The sequence below is a fragment of the Orbilia oligospora genome, assembly GCF_000225545.1.
Source record: "Orbilia oligospora ATCC 24927 unplaced genomic scaffold scaffold00076, whole genome shotgun sequence".
NCBI classification, from domain to species: Eukaryota; Fungi; Ascomycota; class Orbiliomycetes; order Orbiliales; family Orbiliaceae; genus Orbilia; species Orbilia oligospora.
The window spans coordinates 512,768-532,801 of NW_011645633.1; the positions used below are offsets into that span (position 1 = coordinate 512,768).

The following is a 20,034-nucleotide window of genomic DNA, read 5'->3' on the forward strand; positions in this document are numbered from 1 at the left end:
AGCCCCGGGTTCGATTCCCGGTGTCGGAATTCTTTTTTTGCTTTTTGCCTTTTGATCCGGATCAAGTATCTTTTTGCTCAGTCTGAAGTCAAACACAGTGTATGTGTTGACACAAACAACACAAACTCCACCACTTCGCACTCAACGAAAGCCGACATATAAAAACCACGTCGACCATGCTCGCGTTCTAACTCGCACTCGACCCCTCAACTGCGCAACTGCGTAAACGATAGACAAAGAAGGGAGAAAGAAAGGGAGGAAGAAGACAAAATGTCTATCTTCACGAAGAACACGCCTTTCTTCGTATTCCTAATCGTACTGGGCATCAGACTTCAAAACGCCCTGACAATATCCACTTTTTTCCAACCGGATGAATACTTCCAATCCCTCGAGATCGCGGCAAGTCAACATGCAGCCGGTTCTGGATATATAACTTGGGTAAGTCAATATATTTTTTCCTATTCCATAAAATCTGAAACGTATTAGATGTTTAGAATAATTTAAATTAACAATATTTTTTTTCTTTGTAGGAATGGCATCATGCACTACGATCTGTGCTGTACCCTCGAATATTTCAGGGGGTATATGGCCTCGTAGATTCAATATCAAAAGCATTGAACCTCTCCCCGGCGACGACCGCAGAACTTCTCGTCGTCGGCCCCAAAATCGTGGGAGCCATAACCGCCGCTTTAGGCGATGTATATACCGGACTTCTGGCAAGGAAGATATACGGAAAGGAAGCAGGAACAAATGCGGTAAGTTATTTCTCCTCAAACCCGTATCAAATGCAATATATATACTAATAGTTTTTCTACTCTTTCTTTTAATTTTTAAAAATACAAAGCTATTACTCAGTCTATTCAGCGCCTGGAATTGGTTCTGCTCCACCAGAACATTTTCAAACAACCTCGAAACCACATTAACAATAATGGGAATGTACCACTGGCCCTGGAAAACCTACAACCCAGCAGATCTAACCCTCGCCACCATCTTCGCCGCCATCTCATTCACAGTCCGTCCTACAAACGGTCTAATAACCTGGGCAATCGGTCCTTTACTCCTCCAACACCTCCCCACACTCCCGCAACGGCTTCTCGCAATCCTCCAAATCCTGTTGATCAGCATCACAATCCTCTCATTAAACGCCTGTATAGATTATACATTCTATAACCGTCTAACCCTTCCATTCATCGAATTCTACAGATTGAACATCTCACAATCGATCTCCTCCTTTTATGGAACAAGTCCATGGCATTACTACTATTCCCAGGGGTTACCGTTACTACTTACGGGATATTTACCGTTAGCGGTTTACTCGTTCTTTGGCGGGTTGAACGATCTATCTAGTTATTCGCCCACGACGCATTTGACTAGATTGTTGGGGTTGGTGCCTGTTGCTTTTATGGCGACGAAACATAAGGAGGTTAGGTTTTTGTACCCTTTGTTACCTATTTTTCATGTTTTGATGGCCGGGGTCGGGGTTCCTAGTTTACCAAGGAGGTATACGAGGAAGTGGACGATAGTGGTGGCGGTGATGTTGGGGATTAATATCCCGATTGCTTATTATACGGGTTATGTACATCAGAGGGGGGTGGTGGATGTTGTGAATTGGTTGAGACGGGAACACTACTCCTCGAACGATAACTCAGGAGATGCTACAATAATTAAAAATGTGGGAGGAGGAGGTGCAAGAGTTGGATTCTTAATGCCTTGTCATTCCACACCGTTCGGAAGTTATATGTGGGATGCAGGGATGAAAGATGGATCACCCAGCGCTTGGTTCTTAATCTGCGAACCACCCGTTGGTGTTCCTATCGACCAAAGGGAGGATTACGTAGACGAAGCAGATGAGTTTTATAACAACCCTACCGATTTTTTGTACCGAAGGTTTGGAGGACCACCGTTGAAAACGGATCGAAAGGAGGGGGATGAGGAGAAGGAGGATGGAGAGAATTCGGAAGGAAAGATGCTATGGCCTGATGAATTGATTACTTTCGAGGCTACTGCTGAGTTAATAAGGGGGTATTTGAGGACTGAAAGGGCAGAAGGCAGGTATGTGGAGTGTAAGAGGTTCTTTAATAGTCATTTTCATGATGACTGGAGGCGGAAAGGGGATGTAATTGTTTGGTGCTTGAAGTAAATAAAGTAACCTAGTTATAGCCCGTATTTATATGTATGAGAAAAGTATTTGATCTTTGTAAAATATAAAAATATCTCTCGTGTATTCTTTTACCTCCCATCACAACTAAGTAATTCAATAGCATCGCATCATGTTAAAAAAAATCATAAAAACGGCTATTCCAAACGCTTAATACAACCCACCCACATATTGTGTACGGCCATTCCAAAAGCTAACGAACAAGGCTAATAGAACAAAGAGAAAGAAGACATCCCATTCACGTCCATAAAAGTCATGTAAAGCACTAAAAAAGTCGTGCAATCCCTTTACAAAATCTCGCTAAACCGACTCGACCTCTTTTCCCGAGTGCTATCCATAGACCCCCTCGAACTTCCTTCTGTGGCGGTAGCGGCAGGCATAATCGGCGCTTTCAATTCCTCTTCAATAGGCGTAGGCGGTTCAACATGCGTGATGGGCCCTTCCGCCGAAACGTGTGGAACCTCTGTTCCAGTTCCTCCTGTAGCAAACTCTTCAAGTGACTTCTTAACCTTTCCTGAAAGTGTGCTTCCGAATAAATCCCGCGATTCCTCCTCTGTAACAGGTGCAGCTACAGATGGACCCGCCCCTTCCCCAAAAGTCTTTTCTGCAACTCCAGTGCTCTCAAGTGAAGAATCCGAACTAGTGGAATATCTCCTACTGCTGGTCTCCGGGATAAAAGCCGGCATTCCTAACCCTTCGTCCTCCAAGCCAGGATTATACGTCGCAGATGTCAAGCCCTTATACCTCGGTTCCGCAGTGTACAAGTCTCCAGAACTAGTACTTGACGAATCCGAACCCGCGTATCTGGGCCTAGCGAGAATACCTGGAGTGGCATCGATAGTTTGCAGTCCAGCTCCACCTACAAATGCAGTTCCAGCAGGCCCCGCCTCATCATCCAATGAAACCGCGCTAACCGTACCCGCCAATGCTACATCTCTCGTAGAATTCGGACGTTCGGGGGATGAGATCGATGATATGCTTTGGTTATCTGCTGGATCAAATTCATCGACCTCAGCGACATTCGGCATAGCTACCTCACCGCCAACGGCACCCTTTTCTTTCTTCTTAGTTCCAGGAACCCTCTTCGCAATCCTCTTCTGAAGACTCCCAAACCATCCTTTCTCTTTCTTCGCCGCTTCATGCATCTCTCGTTCACGATCAACTCGCTCATGGCCAGCTTGTGACATGGGCCGTGGTTCCAATTCTTCCATATCCGAGGCGGGGTCTGCTCCTACACCTGCGGTTTCTTCAATATTCCGAGTTTCGGCTGGTAGAGGTACAGCCGCCGCTTTTAAGGTCTGTTTTCCGGTTTTTACCCGTTCTTTCTCTTCCCGTTGAGCTTTCTTGAGTTCTGCTTTTCGTTCACGTTCTTCTGCTTTCTCGGCGTCTCGTCGGGATTTCGCTGCTGCTTTCTCCAAAACTAACAAAGAGAACTCGAAATTAATACCCACGACGTTCGGAAAAAATATATATAAAAATCAGGGAATTCTCACCTTTCGCCTTCTTGGTCTCAGCTTTAACGCCCGCAGCCCTCTCTTGCTCAGCTTTCCTCTCTCTATCAGCTGTTTCTTTCTCAACCCTCAAACCTTCAACTCTCGCACGCTCCTTCTCTGCCTTAACATTGATCTCATCCAAAATCGGCTGGACATTGCCCCGTGCAATTCTTTCCAGATCTTCTTGATCATACCACAGGCCACCACCCATATTAATCTTTCCTTTCTTCTTCTCGCTCTCCTCCGCTCGTTTCCTTTCATACTCAGCACTCAGCATCTTAGCTTTAGCATCCCATTCCGCCTGTAGGTGTTTAGGCACACGTCCTTGATCTTCTGCCACTTTAGTTTCCAAATCCTGCATTTGAGACTTGACATTCCTTTCGGCAACGGCAAGGATGGCGAGGTAATCGCGAGCTTGACGATCTTTATCCACTGAATTTATCTGTTTCGTAAGCTTCGCAGTGTCGGATTTTATTTTCATAGAACGGGCGTAATCTGTTGCATCTGGTTGGCGGCGAGGTGTAGCACCAGTAGTTGTCGCAGCGGCAGCCTTTGAGGTTGTTGTCGCCTTTGGAGCGGCACTGGATGGGGCAGTTGAAGAACGGGCACGGGTAGTAGGTGCTTTCCCGCCGGATTGCCAACTAGGTGGGAGACCGGACGCTTTACGAGCTCGGTCGTGTTCTGCCTGAAGACGTGCAAGACGCTCGGATGCAGCTTTACGAGCTGCTTCTTCGAGGTGTGGGTAGTATCTTATCTGCCTTTCGTCGCTATCTCCAGATATAACAGAATGTAAATCGCTAGAGGCAGCGATAGAAGCTGCCTGTGTTGAAGATTTTCTATTCAACTTCTGGTCTGCAGGGGTAACCTTCTTTGGTGATGTCGGAATATGCGAATAGTAACTCCCAGGTGGCATCGAAGTACCCGACGGCATACTTTGTCTTGAAGTATTACCGCCACCAGAAAGAGGCGGCGATTTGTTCATATTTTTCGCCATGGAAATGCTAGCCGCACGAAGGATATCAGACATGTTCTTATCGGTCTGTGCTTGCGGTAACGCCGATCTAGGTTGCGAAGCAGCAGAGAGGCGATTTTGTGCGTTCTGCGCCGCCAGAGCGTTGACTTTGTTAATATCATAGGCAAGTGCAGGTGGTGATTTCGGAGCGGGTTTTGAGAGTTTTCTGGGCGAATTCGCTACCCCAGCCGCGGCGAGGGCATTTGCAGTCGATTGCGGCGGCTGCACGGGCCGCTTAGATTCAGGCATTGTATGCGCCCTTTGTCGAACACTTATCGCAGCTTGCGAAGCTGATTTCGAAGGAGTGGAAGGTCTCCAAGCTTCTGGTGGTTTTGAATCGCCTGCTAGGAGGGCTGCTGCAGCTGCTGTGGGTAACGGACCTGGGTTCCAGGGTTCGGGCGACTTTATATTGTTTGCAAGCGATGCGGCTGCACCAGCTGCGGGCAAGTGAGCCGGTTTCCACACCTCTGGAGACTTGGAATGGGAAGCGGCCAATAACGCAGCCCTGCCAGCCGAGGCTTCGAGGTTTTGAACACCACGCGAAGGGTAACTGGGGAGATCCTTTGGTTGTGCACGTTTTAAAATCGGCGAGGTAATAGCTATTTTTTCTTTTTCGTTTTTCCCGTTTACATGTTAGTTGACAAATTAAATAAAAAAATTTTAAAAAATGTTAATACCAGAGGGGAAAAAAAAGCGGATGTCCATGTTATAAATTAACATGGCATCGGGTATGTCATGTCAAAACGTGGGCTCAATGCACGAAATCCATACGACAAATTCAAGGAGCAATAGAAAGAGAGAGAAAGCATACCAATAGTCTTCCCCCCTGTCTCAGTTGCTGTCGCGTCACCATCCTTGGCGTCGTCTTTATTAGTCTTGCTAGTACTCTCGTCGAGAAGAACCTGGTCGGACATGGGATTGTTCAACTCGGATCTCGGAGTCGAGAAGATCAGGTCATCATCGATTATTGGCTGACGGTTTGTTGTAGGGTTTGAATTCTGTGGTGGTGGTGACAGGGAATGTTTAGCCTTATCGTTCTGTTGCTGCGGTTTATTACCACCAATGCTGCTGATGTTGCTGTGAACCGAACGAAAGTTCCGGTTCTGCATTGTCTTCGGTTTCGCATGCGAGAAATACGACATGATTGGATTATATAAAAATAGATATTATATAAATATAAAGGAAGAAACAAAGAATGTATGTATGTATGTATGTATGTATGTATGTATGTATGTACTTGCACTATCGGTATTATATCGATAGACGTATGTACAGTACTAGACAAAGCTGGTGGGAAACGATGGGGGCAAGCAAGGCAGGACGACCAAAGCGAAAGGGAATCGAATGGGAAAAACTTACTAAGGAAGAAGGGCCAGAGGTATCCGGCAGGTCTAACGGTTTTGTACCAAACATGGTGGTGTAGTGGCAGAAGGAGTTAAAAAAAGCCAAAAAGCCAAAGTATGTCAGAGGATGTCCAGTCTTTGATGAACAAAAGAAGGTTAAGCTTTGAATTCAGGCTCGACGTTCTAAAACGGGCGAAGTCGTCGTCGCAGGTTTTCATGCGAAGAGAGAAAAAGACTGGAAAATGTGTTGTCGTGACGTTACTGCCCGGTCAATGCAACAGACGTCAACACTCGGTATCTATCCTGTCCCCTCTTGCCTCTGTTGTCGCCTGGTTACTCGACTCTCTTGAATCGAATTGAATATAACACAGGTACTTGACTTCACCTTCAACTTCAACTTCAACTTCAAATTCAAGATATGATATGATATAATATAAAAATATAATATAAAATAAAATAAAATAAGGATTACCGCGGTATGGAACTCTCTCTGTTTAAAAAAAAAGTGGAGTTAGCAAAGAATGAATCCCGTTCGCAGACGGGCGCTGGGAAAGACGAAACCCCCCAGTTCCATTTAAACCGATAGCATCGAACTTCCCAAACCTGCTTTTAGCTCGATTTTTCCCATTTACAATCGCATCAATCTGGCCCCATTCTCTTTTTTCCCTTTGTATTTTCTTCTTTCTTCCTTTTCGTCTTCTTCTTCCTCTTCTTTCCAATCCTCTGTCCTTCAACTCCATGCCATCGTGTGTGTTAAGTTCGTCCAACCGATCTTGGAATGGCCTTGGGGGGTGCTTTTTTCGGCCAAGGTTTACGTCATAGCCGCATTTTCTTCCCAAGGGTCTTCCCTTCCCCCATGGTTCCAAACCTTGCACTTCATTGCATGAGGGGAGGCAAAAGGGTTCGATTCAAATGCACTTCTCGGTGTCTATATCGTAATCAATTAGATCGAAAGGATACCACATGTGAAAGATTCAAAGCCCAGAGTACTATTACACAAAACTCAATTAATTCATCAATATCAGTCCACTGGGGAGCTTCTACATTATATTATAGGCACGAGGAAGTAGATATTTAACGTATATACGAACAGGTCTCGCCTTACGAGATATCTTTATACATCCGCCACAGCCAGTTCCTGATCGATATCGATCATGATATGATGTATTTCATACCCAAAAAAAGGATTTTTAAACCATGCCCGAACCCTGCATACCTGTTAATTTGACCTGCATACGTCCATGTCCGTCCACGTCGAAAAAATCTGTCTGTTCCGCCTGCAAGTTTTCATGCACTTTATGTCCGGCTGTTCGATACTATAATTTCTACTTCTCCACCGACCCCGCAGTGCTATAGATAACTACGGAGATAGTCAATTAAGTGAGCACATTGACTTTTCTCGCTTACATCCTGGGGCATTTTGTCTCATAACGCAAACCTGGAGCTGGGGGCACTGCATTTCTAGACCGATGATCATGATTAGACTGAACACAAGACTCTGGAAGTCCGGAAGGGCTGTCTGGCCTGGATTAATTAAATTCCATGTGACCTTAACACTAACTTACAATGCTGCACGCACCTCTTCTACAATCATAGATTTATTTATATACCTCAAAAAACACTCTAAATTGCACCCGAAATCTTTTTCAAAAAAAAGCGGAGGGAGAAAAAAAATTAACTTACAAGAATAGAAACCATTCATTTCTACATGCTATATGCATGACCATATCAAAAGAGTGTATCTTTTCACAAGAAAGGTAGACCTCGAGCTCATGAGGGGAATGGGAGGGTAAGCAACAACCGCAGAAACATGATAGAAACAAAAAGAAAAAAAGGAAAAGAAAAGGAACGCTTTTTCTACAGCTTGCTTCCGCTCAAATCATTTCTACTATTTCACCTAAACTTCGATAGTTTATTCAGTGCGGATATGAGACCTAGTTATTATCATGTATCACATTAGCATCGTCGTGTTTTATTTCAATCGAAGAGAATTTCTAACTCACCAGCAACACCTTGTGTCAACGTAGCTGTCGCTTCCGTATTCCTCGTACCCACACAAACGGTCGTAACATGCGCCACCTCCCTCTCAACCGCATACTCATTAGCCCATCTAAAAAGCACTTCATCCTCCCGATCATCGCCCGCAATAAACAAGAAATCGGGTGACCACCTCTCCACATCACCATTCTCTTCCGCACATACGATATCTAGCACTTTTGCTCCCGCCGTGGCTTTATTATAGTCACTAGGCTCAACAATAACTGCTTTTTCAAGAGGTACGGCGTGAACGTGCTGCGTGGCTTCCATCGAGTCGTTGATATGATTGACGCATTCAGCGGCTTGACGAGATGCTAGATTTTGATCTTCGGCGGAACCAGTGTGCCAGATGTAACTGCAATGTCTCTTCTCGATTGTGGTTCCTGGGGTTCGTTCTCTGTAGTATTCAAGGATGTCCTTGACACTGTCTTGCCATCCCAACATGGACCCATCGATCATCTCAATCCAAGTGCCCGTATTATGCGGGCGGATGAAGCACCCGTTCTCAGCGATCAAACCGAGCCCGGAAACTAGCCTGAATGGTTTCTCTATGTCCTCTGGTTTACGAGATGACATCACATAAACAATATTCCTCGAATCGAGAAGGAGATCATTCAATGTGTCGATAACTCGCTGAGGGCTGCCCAAGATCATCCTCGTCGAGCTAGCAGACTGCACAAGTGTTCCTTCGTAATCGATCAAGAAGATTCTCTTATCAGCCCTAGCATATGCATCTCCGACGGAATTAATAGATAGTCGTGGAATAGACATATTTCCACGACGTTGCTGTTCTAGCCAAGCCTTCTGCTGGGTCGCCATGAACGAAGTAACCCAGTGTACACCAGTTTGGTGCATTACATCTCCATTCAGCTTCTCCCAACGAGCTTTCTTTTCTTCGGGAGACATCTCAAGGGCTTGGTACATCGCGTCTGCGCACTGACGGTAGTCCCATGGATTAACGCTGATATCAGATCCAGCGAAGAGGGATGATGATCCAGTGAATTCACTGAGAATGAGCGGGGAGTGGCGTTCATCCTGACAGAAGATGAATTCATGAGAAGTGAGATTCATACCCTCGCGGAGCGAAGTAATAATTAACGCATCCGCGACGGTGAGGAGAGCAAGATACTGTGAGAAGTTGATGTCCTGGTGCAAAAACACTACGGGAGAGTGATCGAAAGTTGCGAAGTTGGCATTGATTCTGGAGACGATGTCGAGGACGGTTGTCTGTAACTCAACAAGCTCAGATGTGGAGAGTGCCACTTGGATCAAGGTAGCCTTGCCGACCCACTCTGGGTGAGTGCGCAAGAAGAGTTCGTAAGAGAGAAGCTTTTGTCGAACACCACGGACGTGATCGAACTATGACCAAAATCAGCATTTTGTTACTCGAACTTTTTGGGTGGATTGTAACCAACCTTATCTCTAGCGACCAAGATTTTTTGGCCTCCATATCTATCCAAGATGACCTTCACAAACTCGTCGACCATCGGGTCTTCCCTTTCCTTGCTCAATCCGATCGGATCAATTCCGATAGCAGAGCTGACTACATTTACAAACCTCTCCTCCAAGTGTATACCCGCAGGTGTCGCCTCCACATACAACAATCGATTACAAGTCTGCAAAAAGTGTCTTGCATACTCTTCTGTTTGGAAGCCGACAAGATTGGCTCCCAACATACCTTCCAACAATTGTTTCCTGACCGCCAAACATCTGTACACCTCCGAAGATGGGAAAGCAACGTGCAAAAAGAACCCGATACTCGCCTCGGGGATTTTATCACGCACCATCTTCGGTACAAGAAGTAAATGATAATCATGCACCCAGATAGTATCTCCCTTCTTGTAATTCTTGACAATTGTATCCGCGAAGGCTTGATTGAGAGCTACATAGTAGATCCATGAATGATCTTCGTAAGCTTTGCTCTTCGGGTTATCGGGAATCTGATAGTGGAATACAGGCCACAGAATCTGTTTGCAAAAATGGTTGTAGTGACCATGGAAATCACTGTCTTTGCAGAAGACAGCCAGCGACTCGTGTTCGTCGCGCAATCGCTCCTCGATGGAAGCTTTGACACTATCCTCCAGAACGTCCGTAGGCATACCCACGGTACCGACCCAAGTTACTTCTTCGACACCACCAGCTTCGAGGGCAGCATTGACGGCATTACGGAGACCGCCATTTCCTCTTTCAGCTGGTTCGACAGTCCATTCGGCGCTGGCGAAGAGTTGGGATTGGTCGGTAAGAGTCGCTTTTCGTTTGGGAATAGGAATTTGACGAGGAGCGCCGGATACAGCTTGTAATTGATCAGCAGGTGCCGCAACAGCCCTTTTACTCTCCAAAATTCCTCTAGGTGGCGGCGAAGCAGCTCTAGAAGTTGGCTGAGTGAGTGCTCGCTTTAATTTTGGAGGAATGGCACTATCGGGACCGGGTGAAGTGACGGCAACAGCGGTAGAGGGACCAGGAGTGGTCGGTTTTGCGAAGAAGATCTCATCAGCATTGTGAACGGGTGGAGTGGGAGGAGGCGACGGCTGACGAGAACCAATACGGGATGCGAGGGACTGAATCAAGCCGCCTGAGGTGTCGGCTCCGGTATGGATTCGTAAGTTGGGAGCAGTACGCTGGGAAGCTGGTGGAGCAGAAACGTTTCGTCCACGATCTTCCTCCTTTCCTTGCACATGAAAATTAATCGTGTACGGAAGGTAGCTATGAGTATCACAATGATGATAATAGTAATATCGCGATCAAATCGTCAGTTATTTAAAACATCCACGTTGTTTGACAGTTGTATGATAAGGGAAAAGATGTGCTCGCTTTGATTTGCTTTGCTTACAGGGATGCCACGAATAGCGTCATATTGACGGACTTTTTTTTCTGTTCTACACCGTCCCGAATTCAAGTCCTGAAGGTATGATAAGAGAGCGAGAGCGACCTGTTCCTCCGAGGGGGATTCCTGATGGATTGATAGATGGAAGATCTAAAACGAGGGAGAAGTTCGAGTCTGAGGTGTCATGATCAGTCTTTTGAGCAGAAGAAACCGAAAGGCTGTTGGCGGGGCCAATTCGAAGTGGAACTTTGCGTTGCACAGAAGTGACGTCGACGGCCACCCCAAAATTCAAAACTGAAACTGGAAGTTGACTGGAACTCCAACGTTCATGCAAAGCACAAATGTGATATGATATGGCAGGATATGATACGGTATAAAATACTGACCTGCTCGGGATAACTCGAAAGTACCTCTATACGTTCCGATGAGTACCTAAATTGTATATACTGTAGTATACTGCGGGAGAATTGAATTGAATCGAATCGAATCGTTGACTTCCAATTGCAAAGCGACTGAACTGGCGCACGGCGTTATATTATACCCTCTCTCAGAATCCTATCATTCTAGCTCCATCGCAATCCGAGATATACTTACATACTTATATATACCTCTACACCATACCTATTATTACATAGTAAACAGGAGACATGGGACGGATAAACCCAGGTCGAAACAAAACTGAGAACTTTTTTTTTTTTTTCTTTGTTACTCTCTTTGATGCCGAAAAAAGCCTCATGACGAGGGGTCCCCGTCTTCGGAAAACAAATTCGAATGAGGATATCGCAGTTAACATTTCCCGTCCAAAGAATGTTTTTTCTTTCTGACGGTATGAATTCGGCCCTAACATGAAATGGGCATGGGTCCCACGGAGCGCATGAGGGACAGTCTCGCATTCCGACTGGGCAGTTTTTTTTTTTTTTTTTTTTTTAGTCAGATGTTGATTCTTTATCTATCTGACCGTATCTCCCGTCATGGCGGGGCTGATGTTAAGTCGCTCAACACGCGGCTTATTCAAAATACCACATCTTCACACAAACTGTATAAGAGTCCGATCCATGCATATTAGAGATATTCTAGATCTAGACTTGGGCTCTGGAAGTTCATGGGATCAGTTTAAATAATTCGTAGCGTTTTATATGGATCTAAGATATAGAAATTACATGGAGATTAGAATTCTAATATATATACATCGATAAGCCCATAATTTATAATTATAGGCGGAGACAGCTCAACATCTATCACTTCTAGTACCCATTAACCGTACTAATACTTCCCTCCTTTAGCCAGTGTACAAGTATCTAGTAATATTAATAATAGAGATATATGATCAATGACACCCCTTCCCATACTTCCTCAACCGGTGATAATTATACGGTAACGGTGCCAAAAACCCTGCAGACATCGAAACCACAGCCGCCACCCAAAACATCGGTGATTCGAACTGAACACTCCCACCCGTAAGATGATAATCCACCATATTCTGTACCATCTCCATGGTCAACATGCTGATCATACTCATCCCCGCTGCGGTCTTTGCTGCTGCGGGCCAAGGTAGCTTATCCCGACCGTATTTTAGTAATACGGTTTCTAGGAGTAGTGAGGTTGAGAGTCCGCTGGCCACTATGTATATAATTAATGTAGAGGGGTGGTTAGTTTGTTAATACAGTCATATAGGTATATACGTATTCCATTCGAGTATTAGTTATGGGAAGGGAAGGATATGTATAAACGTACTCGACACGGCCATGATACTTCCAATTCCAATCTCAGGATGGAAAGCCTGTAGATACCACATTGCCGAAAAGTCTCCAGCAGTACATCCGACCAGACATCGAAAAGTATTAACCATCGCCCGATTCCAGGTCTGTCTTGATGACCAAAATCCTGCACTACTTGACGAAGTTGTCGTATTTCCTGCAGTAGTAGCAGTAGCAGTAGCAGTAGAACTAGTACTAGTGGTAGTACTAGTCTTTGAACATGCAGATTTCGTATCATTTGTACCACTGCATTTCCATCGAATTTTCTGTAAAACTGGGGTGCTTTTGACGTTCCAGACACCACGAGAAATACTCCTGACAGGAGTTAAATATCTGGCTGGACTTAGATAACTTCGGTGTAGATTTGCTCTTAACGCTAGCATTCTGAATACTTTGGTTCGGTGTCAGAATTTAGTGTTGACCGACTGAGTACTGGTACCCCAGAATTTGAATTCAACGATGTCGGCCCTATACGTGGTAAATGAGTATCCAGCCGGTAGATACCTATATATCAAGTGAAAGAAATATCAAATAGTAAATACCTAGATACATGTACAGCCAGTAATTCGGGCAAGGCTTATTTTCGTGCACGAGTCAACGTTGGGAACTTAACTTCAGTTGAAAGCTGGCAGCTGCGGAACATACGGGCCAGGCCAAGAATTTAGACGTCAAAAATACGCACAAATGGCGCGTGTTTGACACCAACGCTAAAACCTCGACCCGGCCCGGTCCTTTACTTACTAGCCTTTACATCAAATATTAAATCATGACCTTTAGATGTATTAATAGTTTAAAATACGAATATGAATAGAATAGTTAGAAGTATTGGATGGTCTCAAAATCGAAAGGTAATAATGTATTTTGCATGCTAATTAGAATACAAAACAAGGCTGCCGTAACAGAAGACTGAATTGAATGAAAGGATATCCAAAAGGAAATAAAATGTAAAACAGACCAGGAAAGAATAAAACCGTCCGAGTAATGCACCACTTGAAGACGCTATGCAATGCAGTAAACGACCAGGCCAGCCATAAAAGAAAAAGTAAGATGATGACTGACTCATCAAAAAAAAAAAAAAAAAGACCTCCTGTATCTACAAAAGAACTACTACCTAAAAGAAAAAGGAAAGAAAGAGAGGAAAAAAAACAAAACAAGATCATACAAAGAATAGTAATTTAAGGGCTAGCAGGCAGAAGAAGGAATCAAAACTTGTGATTCAAAAATGCATATCTTTTATTTGGCGATGAAAGAGTCAAAGAGACCAGACCAAATGCCACTTTGATAATAATAATAAAAAATAAAAAAAAGGAAAGCTAAAATATCATCGAACCCTCCGTCGTTTCGCTGTATTTTGTGAATTCTCCGGTTCTCCTTCCTGACTAATCGACAATTGTCGTTGTAGCATCTCCCGGACATCATTTAGTTTTGGATACAACGAGCTCCCGGAGCTTCTATGTCCGTTCGACATAAATTCTATTAGCTCCAATTCATCCGCCCATATTTGGCGGATGTCTACTCCCGGTTCCGGCGGACATCTACGTCGGCGGGTTCGGAAGGTTCTTCTTCTATTTAATTGGGGAGATTCTGAAATTGTTGGTAAAGGTTGAGAGTGAGACATAAATTGATCGATATCCTCATCATCTTCGTCTTCCGGTGGATCTGGTGGTGTGCAAGATGGTGTCGATTCTGTTCTTCTGAGGGATGCACGTGTGGCGCTTGGTGCCGCAGGTAATCGCCGACGGTGAGGTGTCGAAGGCGGCGTATAGTAAGTTGATGAATTAGAGGGATTTGGTTCGTATGTTGATTCAGGTACCGTTTGTGTTTCTTGGGATTCGAATAATAAGGGTTCCGATGCTGTTAGAAAGGTAGCTTGGGATATCGGAGATGGTGGACGCTGTGTGGGATCTTCTTGCGTAGACGACGGTGTGATATAACTAGAGATGTACTGGGATGACGGGATGGTAGAAATATCGGAGTAGCGCCTCTTAAGAGATCCCGCCGCGTTTCAATTAGAAGGCCCCGGATCAGCAGGATCATCTTGACTCGGAGCAATTGGCCCCTGGGGCGGATTTCCATCATCGTCGGAAAAGACGTTGTTAGAAGGGTAGGGGACGCCAAATATTTCGTTCATAGATGGCGCTCCGGGGCTCGAGGGAGGGAAGATGTTCGTAGGGGATCGGAATAATGGCGGTGCTGCTGCTGTAGACAGTTGACCCTGGGTTTCCGCAGGCTGGGTATTGGTAGATTCGGAATCTACTGGTTGGGGGTTTCCGGTCTGGGAATTAGGGGCATTATCTCTAACACCGCCAGTATGGGTTACTGGTGGTGGACGTGGTGGACGTTCTCGACGAATTTCACGCCTCTCTTCCAAAGGAACCTCATCCCAGATATGGCTCAAACGAGCACAGTGGTCTGGATTGTGCCTCTGTGTCCTACAATTCTTTCCATACCAGCACCTTGGCCGAAGATCCGTCCATCCAAGGCGCTCCCGCTCCGAAATCAAGAAACCTGCGAGGTATTTATCGAACATACCCGGAAGACAGTTTTTGCAGACATAAGAATCGGGCTTGATCGGAACTACATATGGGCCTTCGATGCCCGAAGGGTTTTCCTGGAACAACCAATTGCGCAGTTCGTCTCCCAGTGATTGCCATGTATGATTATTGGCATCAGATTCCACCCACCGCTTCAGCGAATCTTGTTCAAAAGCGTTGTTATTGAACAAATTCCAAAGACTCGGGGTTCCTAATGTTTCGTAACCAGGTTGTGGACTGTCCACATAGAGTGGGGCACCTATCAACCCATCGATTAGTGCATATACCCAACAACGGTACGACAAAATGTACTAACCTGTGATACTGTGGAGGAATGTGGAATTCGGAGTAAGGGCACATGCTCCTCTTATACCTGCGCAGTACACAATACCGCAGCACGCACAATACGACGGCTTCAGAGCAACTTCCTCTGTATAGAATGGAACCTCATCACGACAACAGGCACACTTCTTGTGACCTTTGAATTCGTGTTGCCAGTCAGGCGTACGGTCGCCGTCGACAATCGGATTGATGCAAACATATAGCTGGTCCGGGTTTTCTTGCTGTGGGCAACATGGACAAGGTCGCCAGGTTTGAGGATATCTGACTTCATCGTCCTCTTCTTCTTCTTCCTCGTCATCGTCGTCATCGTCTTCATTATCTTCGTTGTCTTCATCATCTGAGTCCGAATATCCACCGTTGCCAAAAGAAACATCCTGTCCCGGCTTATAGATGTTCTGAAATCCATCCATATCCTCTTTCGAGAAGCTCAGTTCCGGCTTTTCCTTGACCAGCATATCGATTAAGGGTTTCAGAGCGAAGGCGTCTCGACATCCTTTGATTTCGGCTCTACAAGAAGGACAAGAAGAATTATTACGGCCCCACGGGACAATACAGGAACCTATGAAGACCAATATTAGTCACATACCAAAAAAAAAAGAAGCAGAAGAAGAAGAATTTAAAAAAAAATAATGGGTATCAACATACCACAGAAGTTGTGCAGACAGTTTAATAATGTGATCGGATCTTTGAATAGTTCACAGCAAATGCTGCATGTCAACTCCCTCTCCAACTTGACGTATATAGTTTCCGACTGTGCAGCCTGTGCAGCAGTGCTCCCTGCCGTTGTCTTCGAAGCCTTAGCTTGTGCAATAAGAGCCTCCATGTTTTCAGAAAGTTGTCTCTTCAAAGGATTGATAGGATGAGCAGATGCAGGAACTCTTCGAGGATTTGTCGTACTGATATTGCCGGTACTCTGTGATGCTTGGCTAGCTTCTGATGGATGGACAAACTCTGGAGACGTCTGAGAATCGGCCCCTGGATTCTGTGAAGTAGAAGAAGAAGACATTGTGATATTAATATATTGGTGATTGTTTGGAAGTCGTGTAGGATATGGTGAAGTATAAATACACCGTCGGAGAGCTCGAGCTAATGAAGTGGTTGGTTGGGGCGATTTGGCGATGAGGAAATTATATAAAAGCAGAAAGAGAGTGGGTCCTGCGCTTTTGAACCTATTTGTTTTCGGTCGTCCGAGTCAGGAAAACTGTTAGTTTCAACCTGGGCCCTTTCCAGCCGTCGTCGTGGGATTTATATCTCGAAGCAGTCAACCAGAAATATAAATATCGACCAATCCAGGTCAAGACTTAGACCAGGGCAAAAGCGCGCGATGTGTCCGCGATTGAGGGGCAAAGTGGCCAATAAGAGCCCCGCTTCATGCGACGCTGAGTCACGAAAGTTACACGTCCATCACATGGTGTCCTGCTGAATTGGCAAATTACGGATATCAAACGTGCCAAATGAAGGAAAATTGAGAGTCAAACGCGAGGGTGCCTGGTTAGCCTTGACATGATGACTGCTTAGATAAGTGTCACGGTTCGCGTTATTTGTGGTGTCGAGATACATCCTGTCGACAGCCTCAGGAAGTATCTTGGAAGTCTTTCGGAGGCTGCTGCACGAGCGGAGTCGACGTTGCACCGGCTGACTAATACAATCGATGTCTCGAAGATGTGCCAGCTGTCGATGCAGGTTCCGGGGTGATGTGTTGTCGATGCGGTTGCCGTTTGATTTTGCAACATTCTCAACACATCTTTATCATCATCTTAGTCACAGATGCAACTTTTTGCTAAAACGCCTATGCGCAACGGAGTCTTTATATAGTAGTAATACTACTAAGTACTAAAGTAAGTCTAATGCTATGAAAACGAGAAAGGATGAAACTGCCAAAATGCAAGACGCAAGAATTTCAAGGCCAATCAAAAACAATCCACCCGATCAAGAGTACAGAATATGGAATACAAGCAATGCTGCGCAATAGCGGGTGCGGGTGCACCAAAGAGGACCGATTAACACCCCAAATCACCACTCCACATGGCACTCCATTCTTGTCTATCTCCTACTTTCTCCCTCACAGCCCGAAACCTTGCAAGTACGTCTCTCACTTCGTCATCTGTTTCGGCATTGACAATCCAATTATCGACCCCGCCGCCCCATTCTAGTATTTTTTCCATAGGACATTCATATCCTGCTGCTTCTAACCTCGCAGCTACCAATATCACCATCTCTCGTGGTTGGAAATCTTGAATATACTCTGAATATTTCCCAGGCGAGAATAATGCAGCAAGTTGAAGAATATCTTTCATTTGCCAAGCGGATGTTAGCGACTCCATGGGCCACATAGCGATCATATCTACAATCCAGTTAGTAGGTTATATATTGTTTTACACCCCTTGCAGGCACTAGTCCACTATCGATCTTAGCAACGTACCATCCGCCCGCTGCATCAGTCTCGGTAATCGACTGAGTAAGGAACCACTCTCGAACTCCGTATCAAATGTCTCTAGCTCCGCTCCAGATGACATGCCTTTATAGAAGCACTCTTTATAGTCATGCCGGATTGAGTATTCGACTAAATCTAGAGCATCTGCAATTCGGAAAGTTTTTTTTATTAAAAAAATGGTTAGGAACCAACAGAGCGACAATAAGAATATAAGATTGTAAGTAACTGACTTCTTAACCCTTCTCTTCCAAGATGACTGCAAGCATACGAAAATGTGATATCCGCTGGATTTTCTCGCCTCCCCATGCGATCTATAAGTTCCGTCTCGACCATGGCGCCTCGAATAGAGTATCTTCGTCTGTAGATATTGATATTGAACTTCGAAATTGTCGAATCGATACTATTGGATCCCGAATAAACTAACTTCAAAATAGAGTGCTAACAATTATAGTCCCGCAGACAAATCAAAATTCGAAGTTAACTGCCGATATATTAATAAACTACTCGGTTTTTCGTTCTCCGCTGGATTTTATATAACCCGCTATGTTAGGCTCCACGATGATTAGTCGGAAACGTTAAATATATATATACCTATATACATATACATCAACCGACCCTATACTATACGGCGAACGAAACCAATTCCTCCATGCAACCTAATCCATGTCCACAGCTGGATGTTCACCATCTGGTATAACCATCTAATGGATTATCCGATCGCATTCCTAGAAGACATTATGGTTCAGACGAGCCTAAGCACCCCGGTAAGCCCCGTTCCCACGCCTCCCTGCACAAAGCAAGCACAGTCAATGATTATAATCTTCAGGTAGTAACTTTTTTTTTTTTTTTCGATATGAGCATGAGCATATGAGCAAATAGGCGGTTCCGGAGTCCTTCAAGCACCGACTCAACCAATAAGTCATCACAGACGCCATAATCCCCCGCCACACATACGCACGTTCGAAAACTAAACGAAAGATTAAAAAATAAAAAACCAATCAGAAACCAATCAGAAGAATGCCTTGGGATATGGTGCGGTCGTGCTCGCCGGAGCCAAGAAGAAACGTTTACGCTTCAATTCGAGTCCTTCAACACGACACTAAGCTGACCTTCACCTTCGCACATGCGAACACTAAAAACCACAAACGACCCAACCAGATCCACAGAGAGAGCGGGGACGGCCTTCCCACAGTAATCCCCAAAGAACAAATCTACGAACTTCCAGATTTTCTAGAACTAAAGGGAAACAAAACGTCCCGCTCACGTCAGACAAATGACCAACGGGAATTTTTTTCCACATATTAATTACTTCTTTCGCGAAGGCGAATCAGAGGTTTAAATTTTGAGCTGCGACATTGTCAATGTTCGACGGAAGTTTTATCGACTTTTTGACGAGGCATCGAGCTATCTGACCCACATGCATTCTGCCACTTTCTGCCACATTTAAGCCGAAAAGAACTTCAGATATTACCTTCAGGACGTACTTCCACCGCGCGGCACTATGCGGACAGTTAAGGCCCTCCATCAAGTGATGATTTCGCGGCGAGATGTCTTAGCCCAAAGTCTCAGAATTTCGAAGCTTCCGAGCCCTTCTGACCGGGAACACCTCTGGGTTAATTAAATTATCCTAGCCCAGGTTGCTCAGTAACAAACTGCATTTTGATAACTAACGAAATAGTAATCACCAAGAGTTCATGCTCTCGTGCCAAGTCATCAAGAAACCTTTCTGATATCATCATGATTCACAGGGCTGAACGAAAAATATTTTGTCAAGAACAAAAAAAAAAAAGTTCTTCAGCTTCAAAATATCTGCAGAAAGATTTACAAAGCATCACTGGAAATATTGAAAACCAACCCCAGTAATCTACACCTGCAAATACGACGCAATAATACATGCGTCATGGGCCCATGAAATTAAAGATTATTACGATCCCTCTGACAATGTTCCGAACTGAGATCTCAAAAGAGCATTACAAACAACGCATTTGTAATACTGAACAAAGCAAGTACCTGCGTGCTATCTCACCCCTCCACTGACAAACCTCTAGCTTACCTAGCTCTTTGGCAGGTAGTACGTACCTCTCTTTACCCATCGTTGGA

General features: G+C 44.9%; 6 protein-coding genes across 6 annotated transcripts; 1 reads left to right on the plus strand and 5 right to left on the minus strand.

Moving 5' to 3' along the window:
* Positions 1-270: 270 nt before the first annotated feature.
* AOL_s00076g131 (uncharacterized protein) lies at positions 271-2,140 on the plus strand (the record flags this gene model as incomplete). The annotated part of the gene is made up of 3 exons (XM_011122684.1): positions 271-438; positions 531-755; positions 845-2,140. 3 exons carry the CDS (start codon positions 271-273, stop codon positions 2,138-2,140), a joined length of 1,689 nt encoding a protein of 562 aa, XP_011120986.1.
* A 305-nt stretch (positions 2,141-2,445) lies between these two features.
* On the minus strand, positions 2,446-5,805 carry AOL_s00076g132 (uncharacterized protein; the record flags this gene model as incomplete). Its single annotated transcript, XM_011122685.1, has 3 exons — positions 2,446-3,578; positions 3,652-5,262; positions 5,475-5,805. The coding sequence occupies 3 exons, from the start codon at positions 5,803-5,805 to the stop codon at positions 2,446-2,448; spliced, it is 3,075 nt and encodes a 1,024-aa protein (XP_011120987.1).
* A 2,094-nt stretch (positions 5,806-7,899) lies between these two features.
* Positions 7,900-10,896, minus strand: AOL_s00076g133 (uncharacterized protein; the record flags this gene model as incomplete). Its single annotated transcript, XM_011122686.1, has 4 exons — positions 7,900-7,940; positions 8,010-9,402; positions 9,459-10,746; positions 10,874-10,896. The coding sequence occupies 4 exons, from the start codon at positions 10,894-10,896 to the stop codon at positions 7,900-7,902; spliced, it is 2,745 nt and encodes a 914-aa protein (XP_011120988.1).
* A 1,298-nt stretch (positions 10,897-12,194) lies between these two features.
* Positions 12,195-13,007, minus strand: AOL_s00076g134 (uncharacterized protein; the record flags this gene model as incomplete). The annotated part of the gene is made up of 2 exons (XM_011122687.1): positions 12,195-12,487; positions 12,602-13,007. The coding sequence occupies 2 exons, from the start codon at positions 13,005-13,007 to the stop codon at positions 12,195-12,197; spliced, it is 699 nt and encodes a 232-aa protein (XP_011120989.1).
* Positions 13,008-14,629: 1,622 nt separating this feature from the next.
* AOL_s00076g135 (uncharacterized protein) lies at positions 14,630-16,506 on the minus strand (the record flags this gene model as incomplete). The annotated part of the gene is made up of 3 exons (XM_011122688.1): positions 14,630-15,417; positions 15,475-16,059; positions 16,146-16,506. The coding sequence occupies 3 exons, from the start codon at positions 16,504-16,506 to the stop codon at positions 14,630-14,632; spliced, it is 1,734 nt and encodes a 577-aa protein (XP_011120990.1).
* A 994-nt stretch (positions 16,507-17,500) lies between these two features.
* On the minus strand, positions 17,501-18,016 carry AOL_s00076g136 (uncharacterized protein; the record flags this gene model as incomplete). Its single annotated transcript, XM_011122689.1, has 2 exons — positions 17,501-17,844; positions 17,923-18,016. The coding sequence occupies 2 exons, from the start codon at positions 18,014-18,016 to the stop codon at positions 17,501-17,503; spliced, it is 438 nt and encodes a 145-aa protein (XP_011120991.1).
* Positions 18,017-20,034: the final 2,018 nt, after the last annotated feature.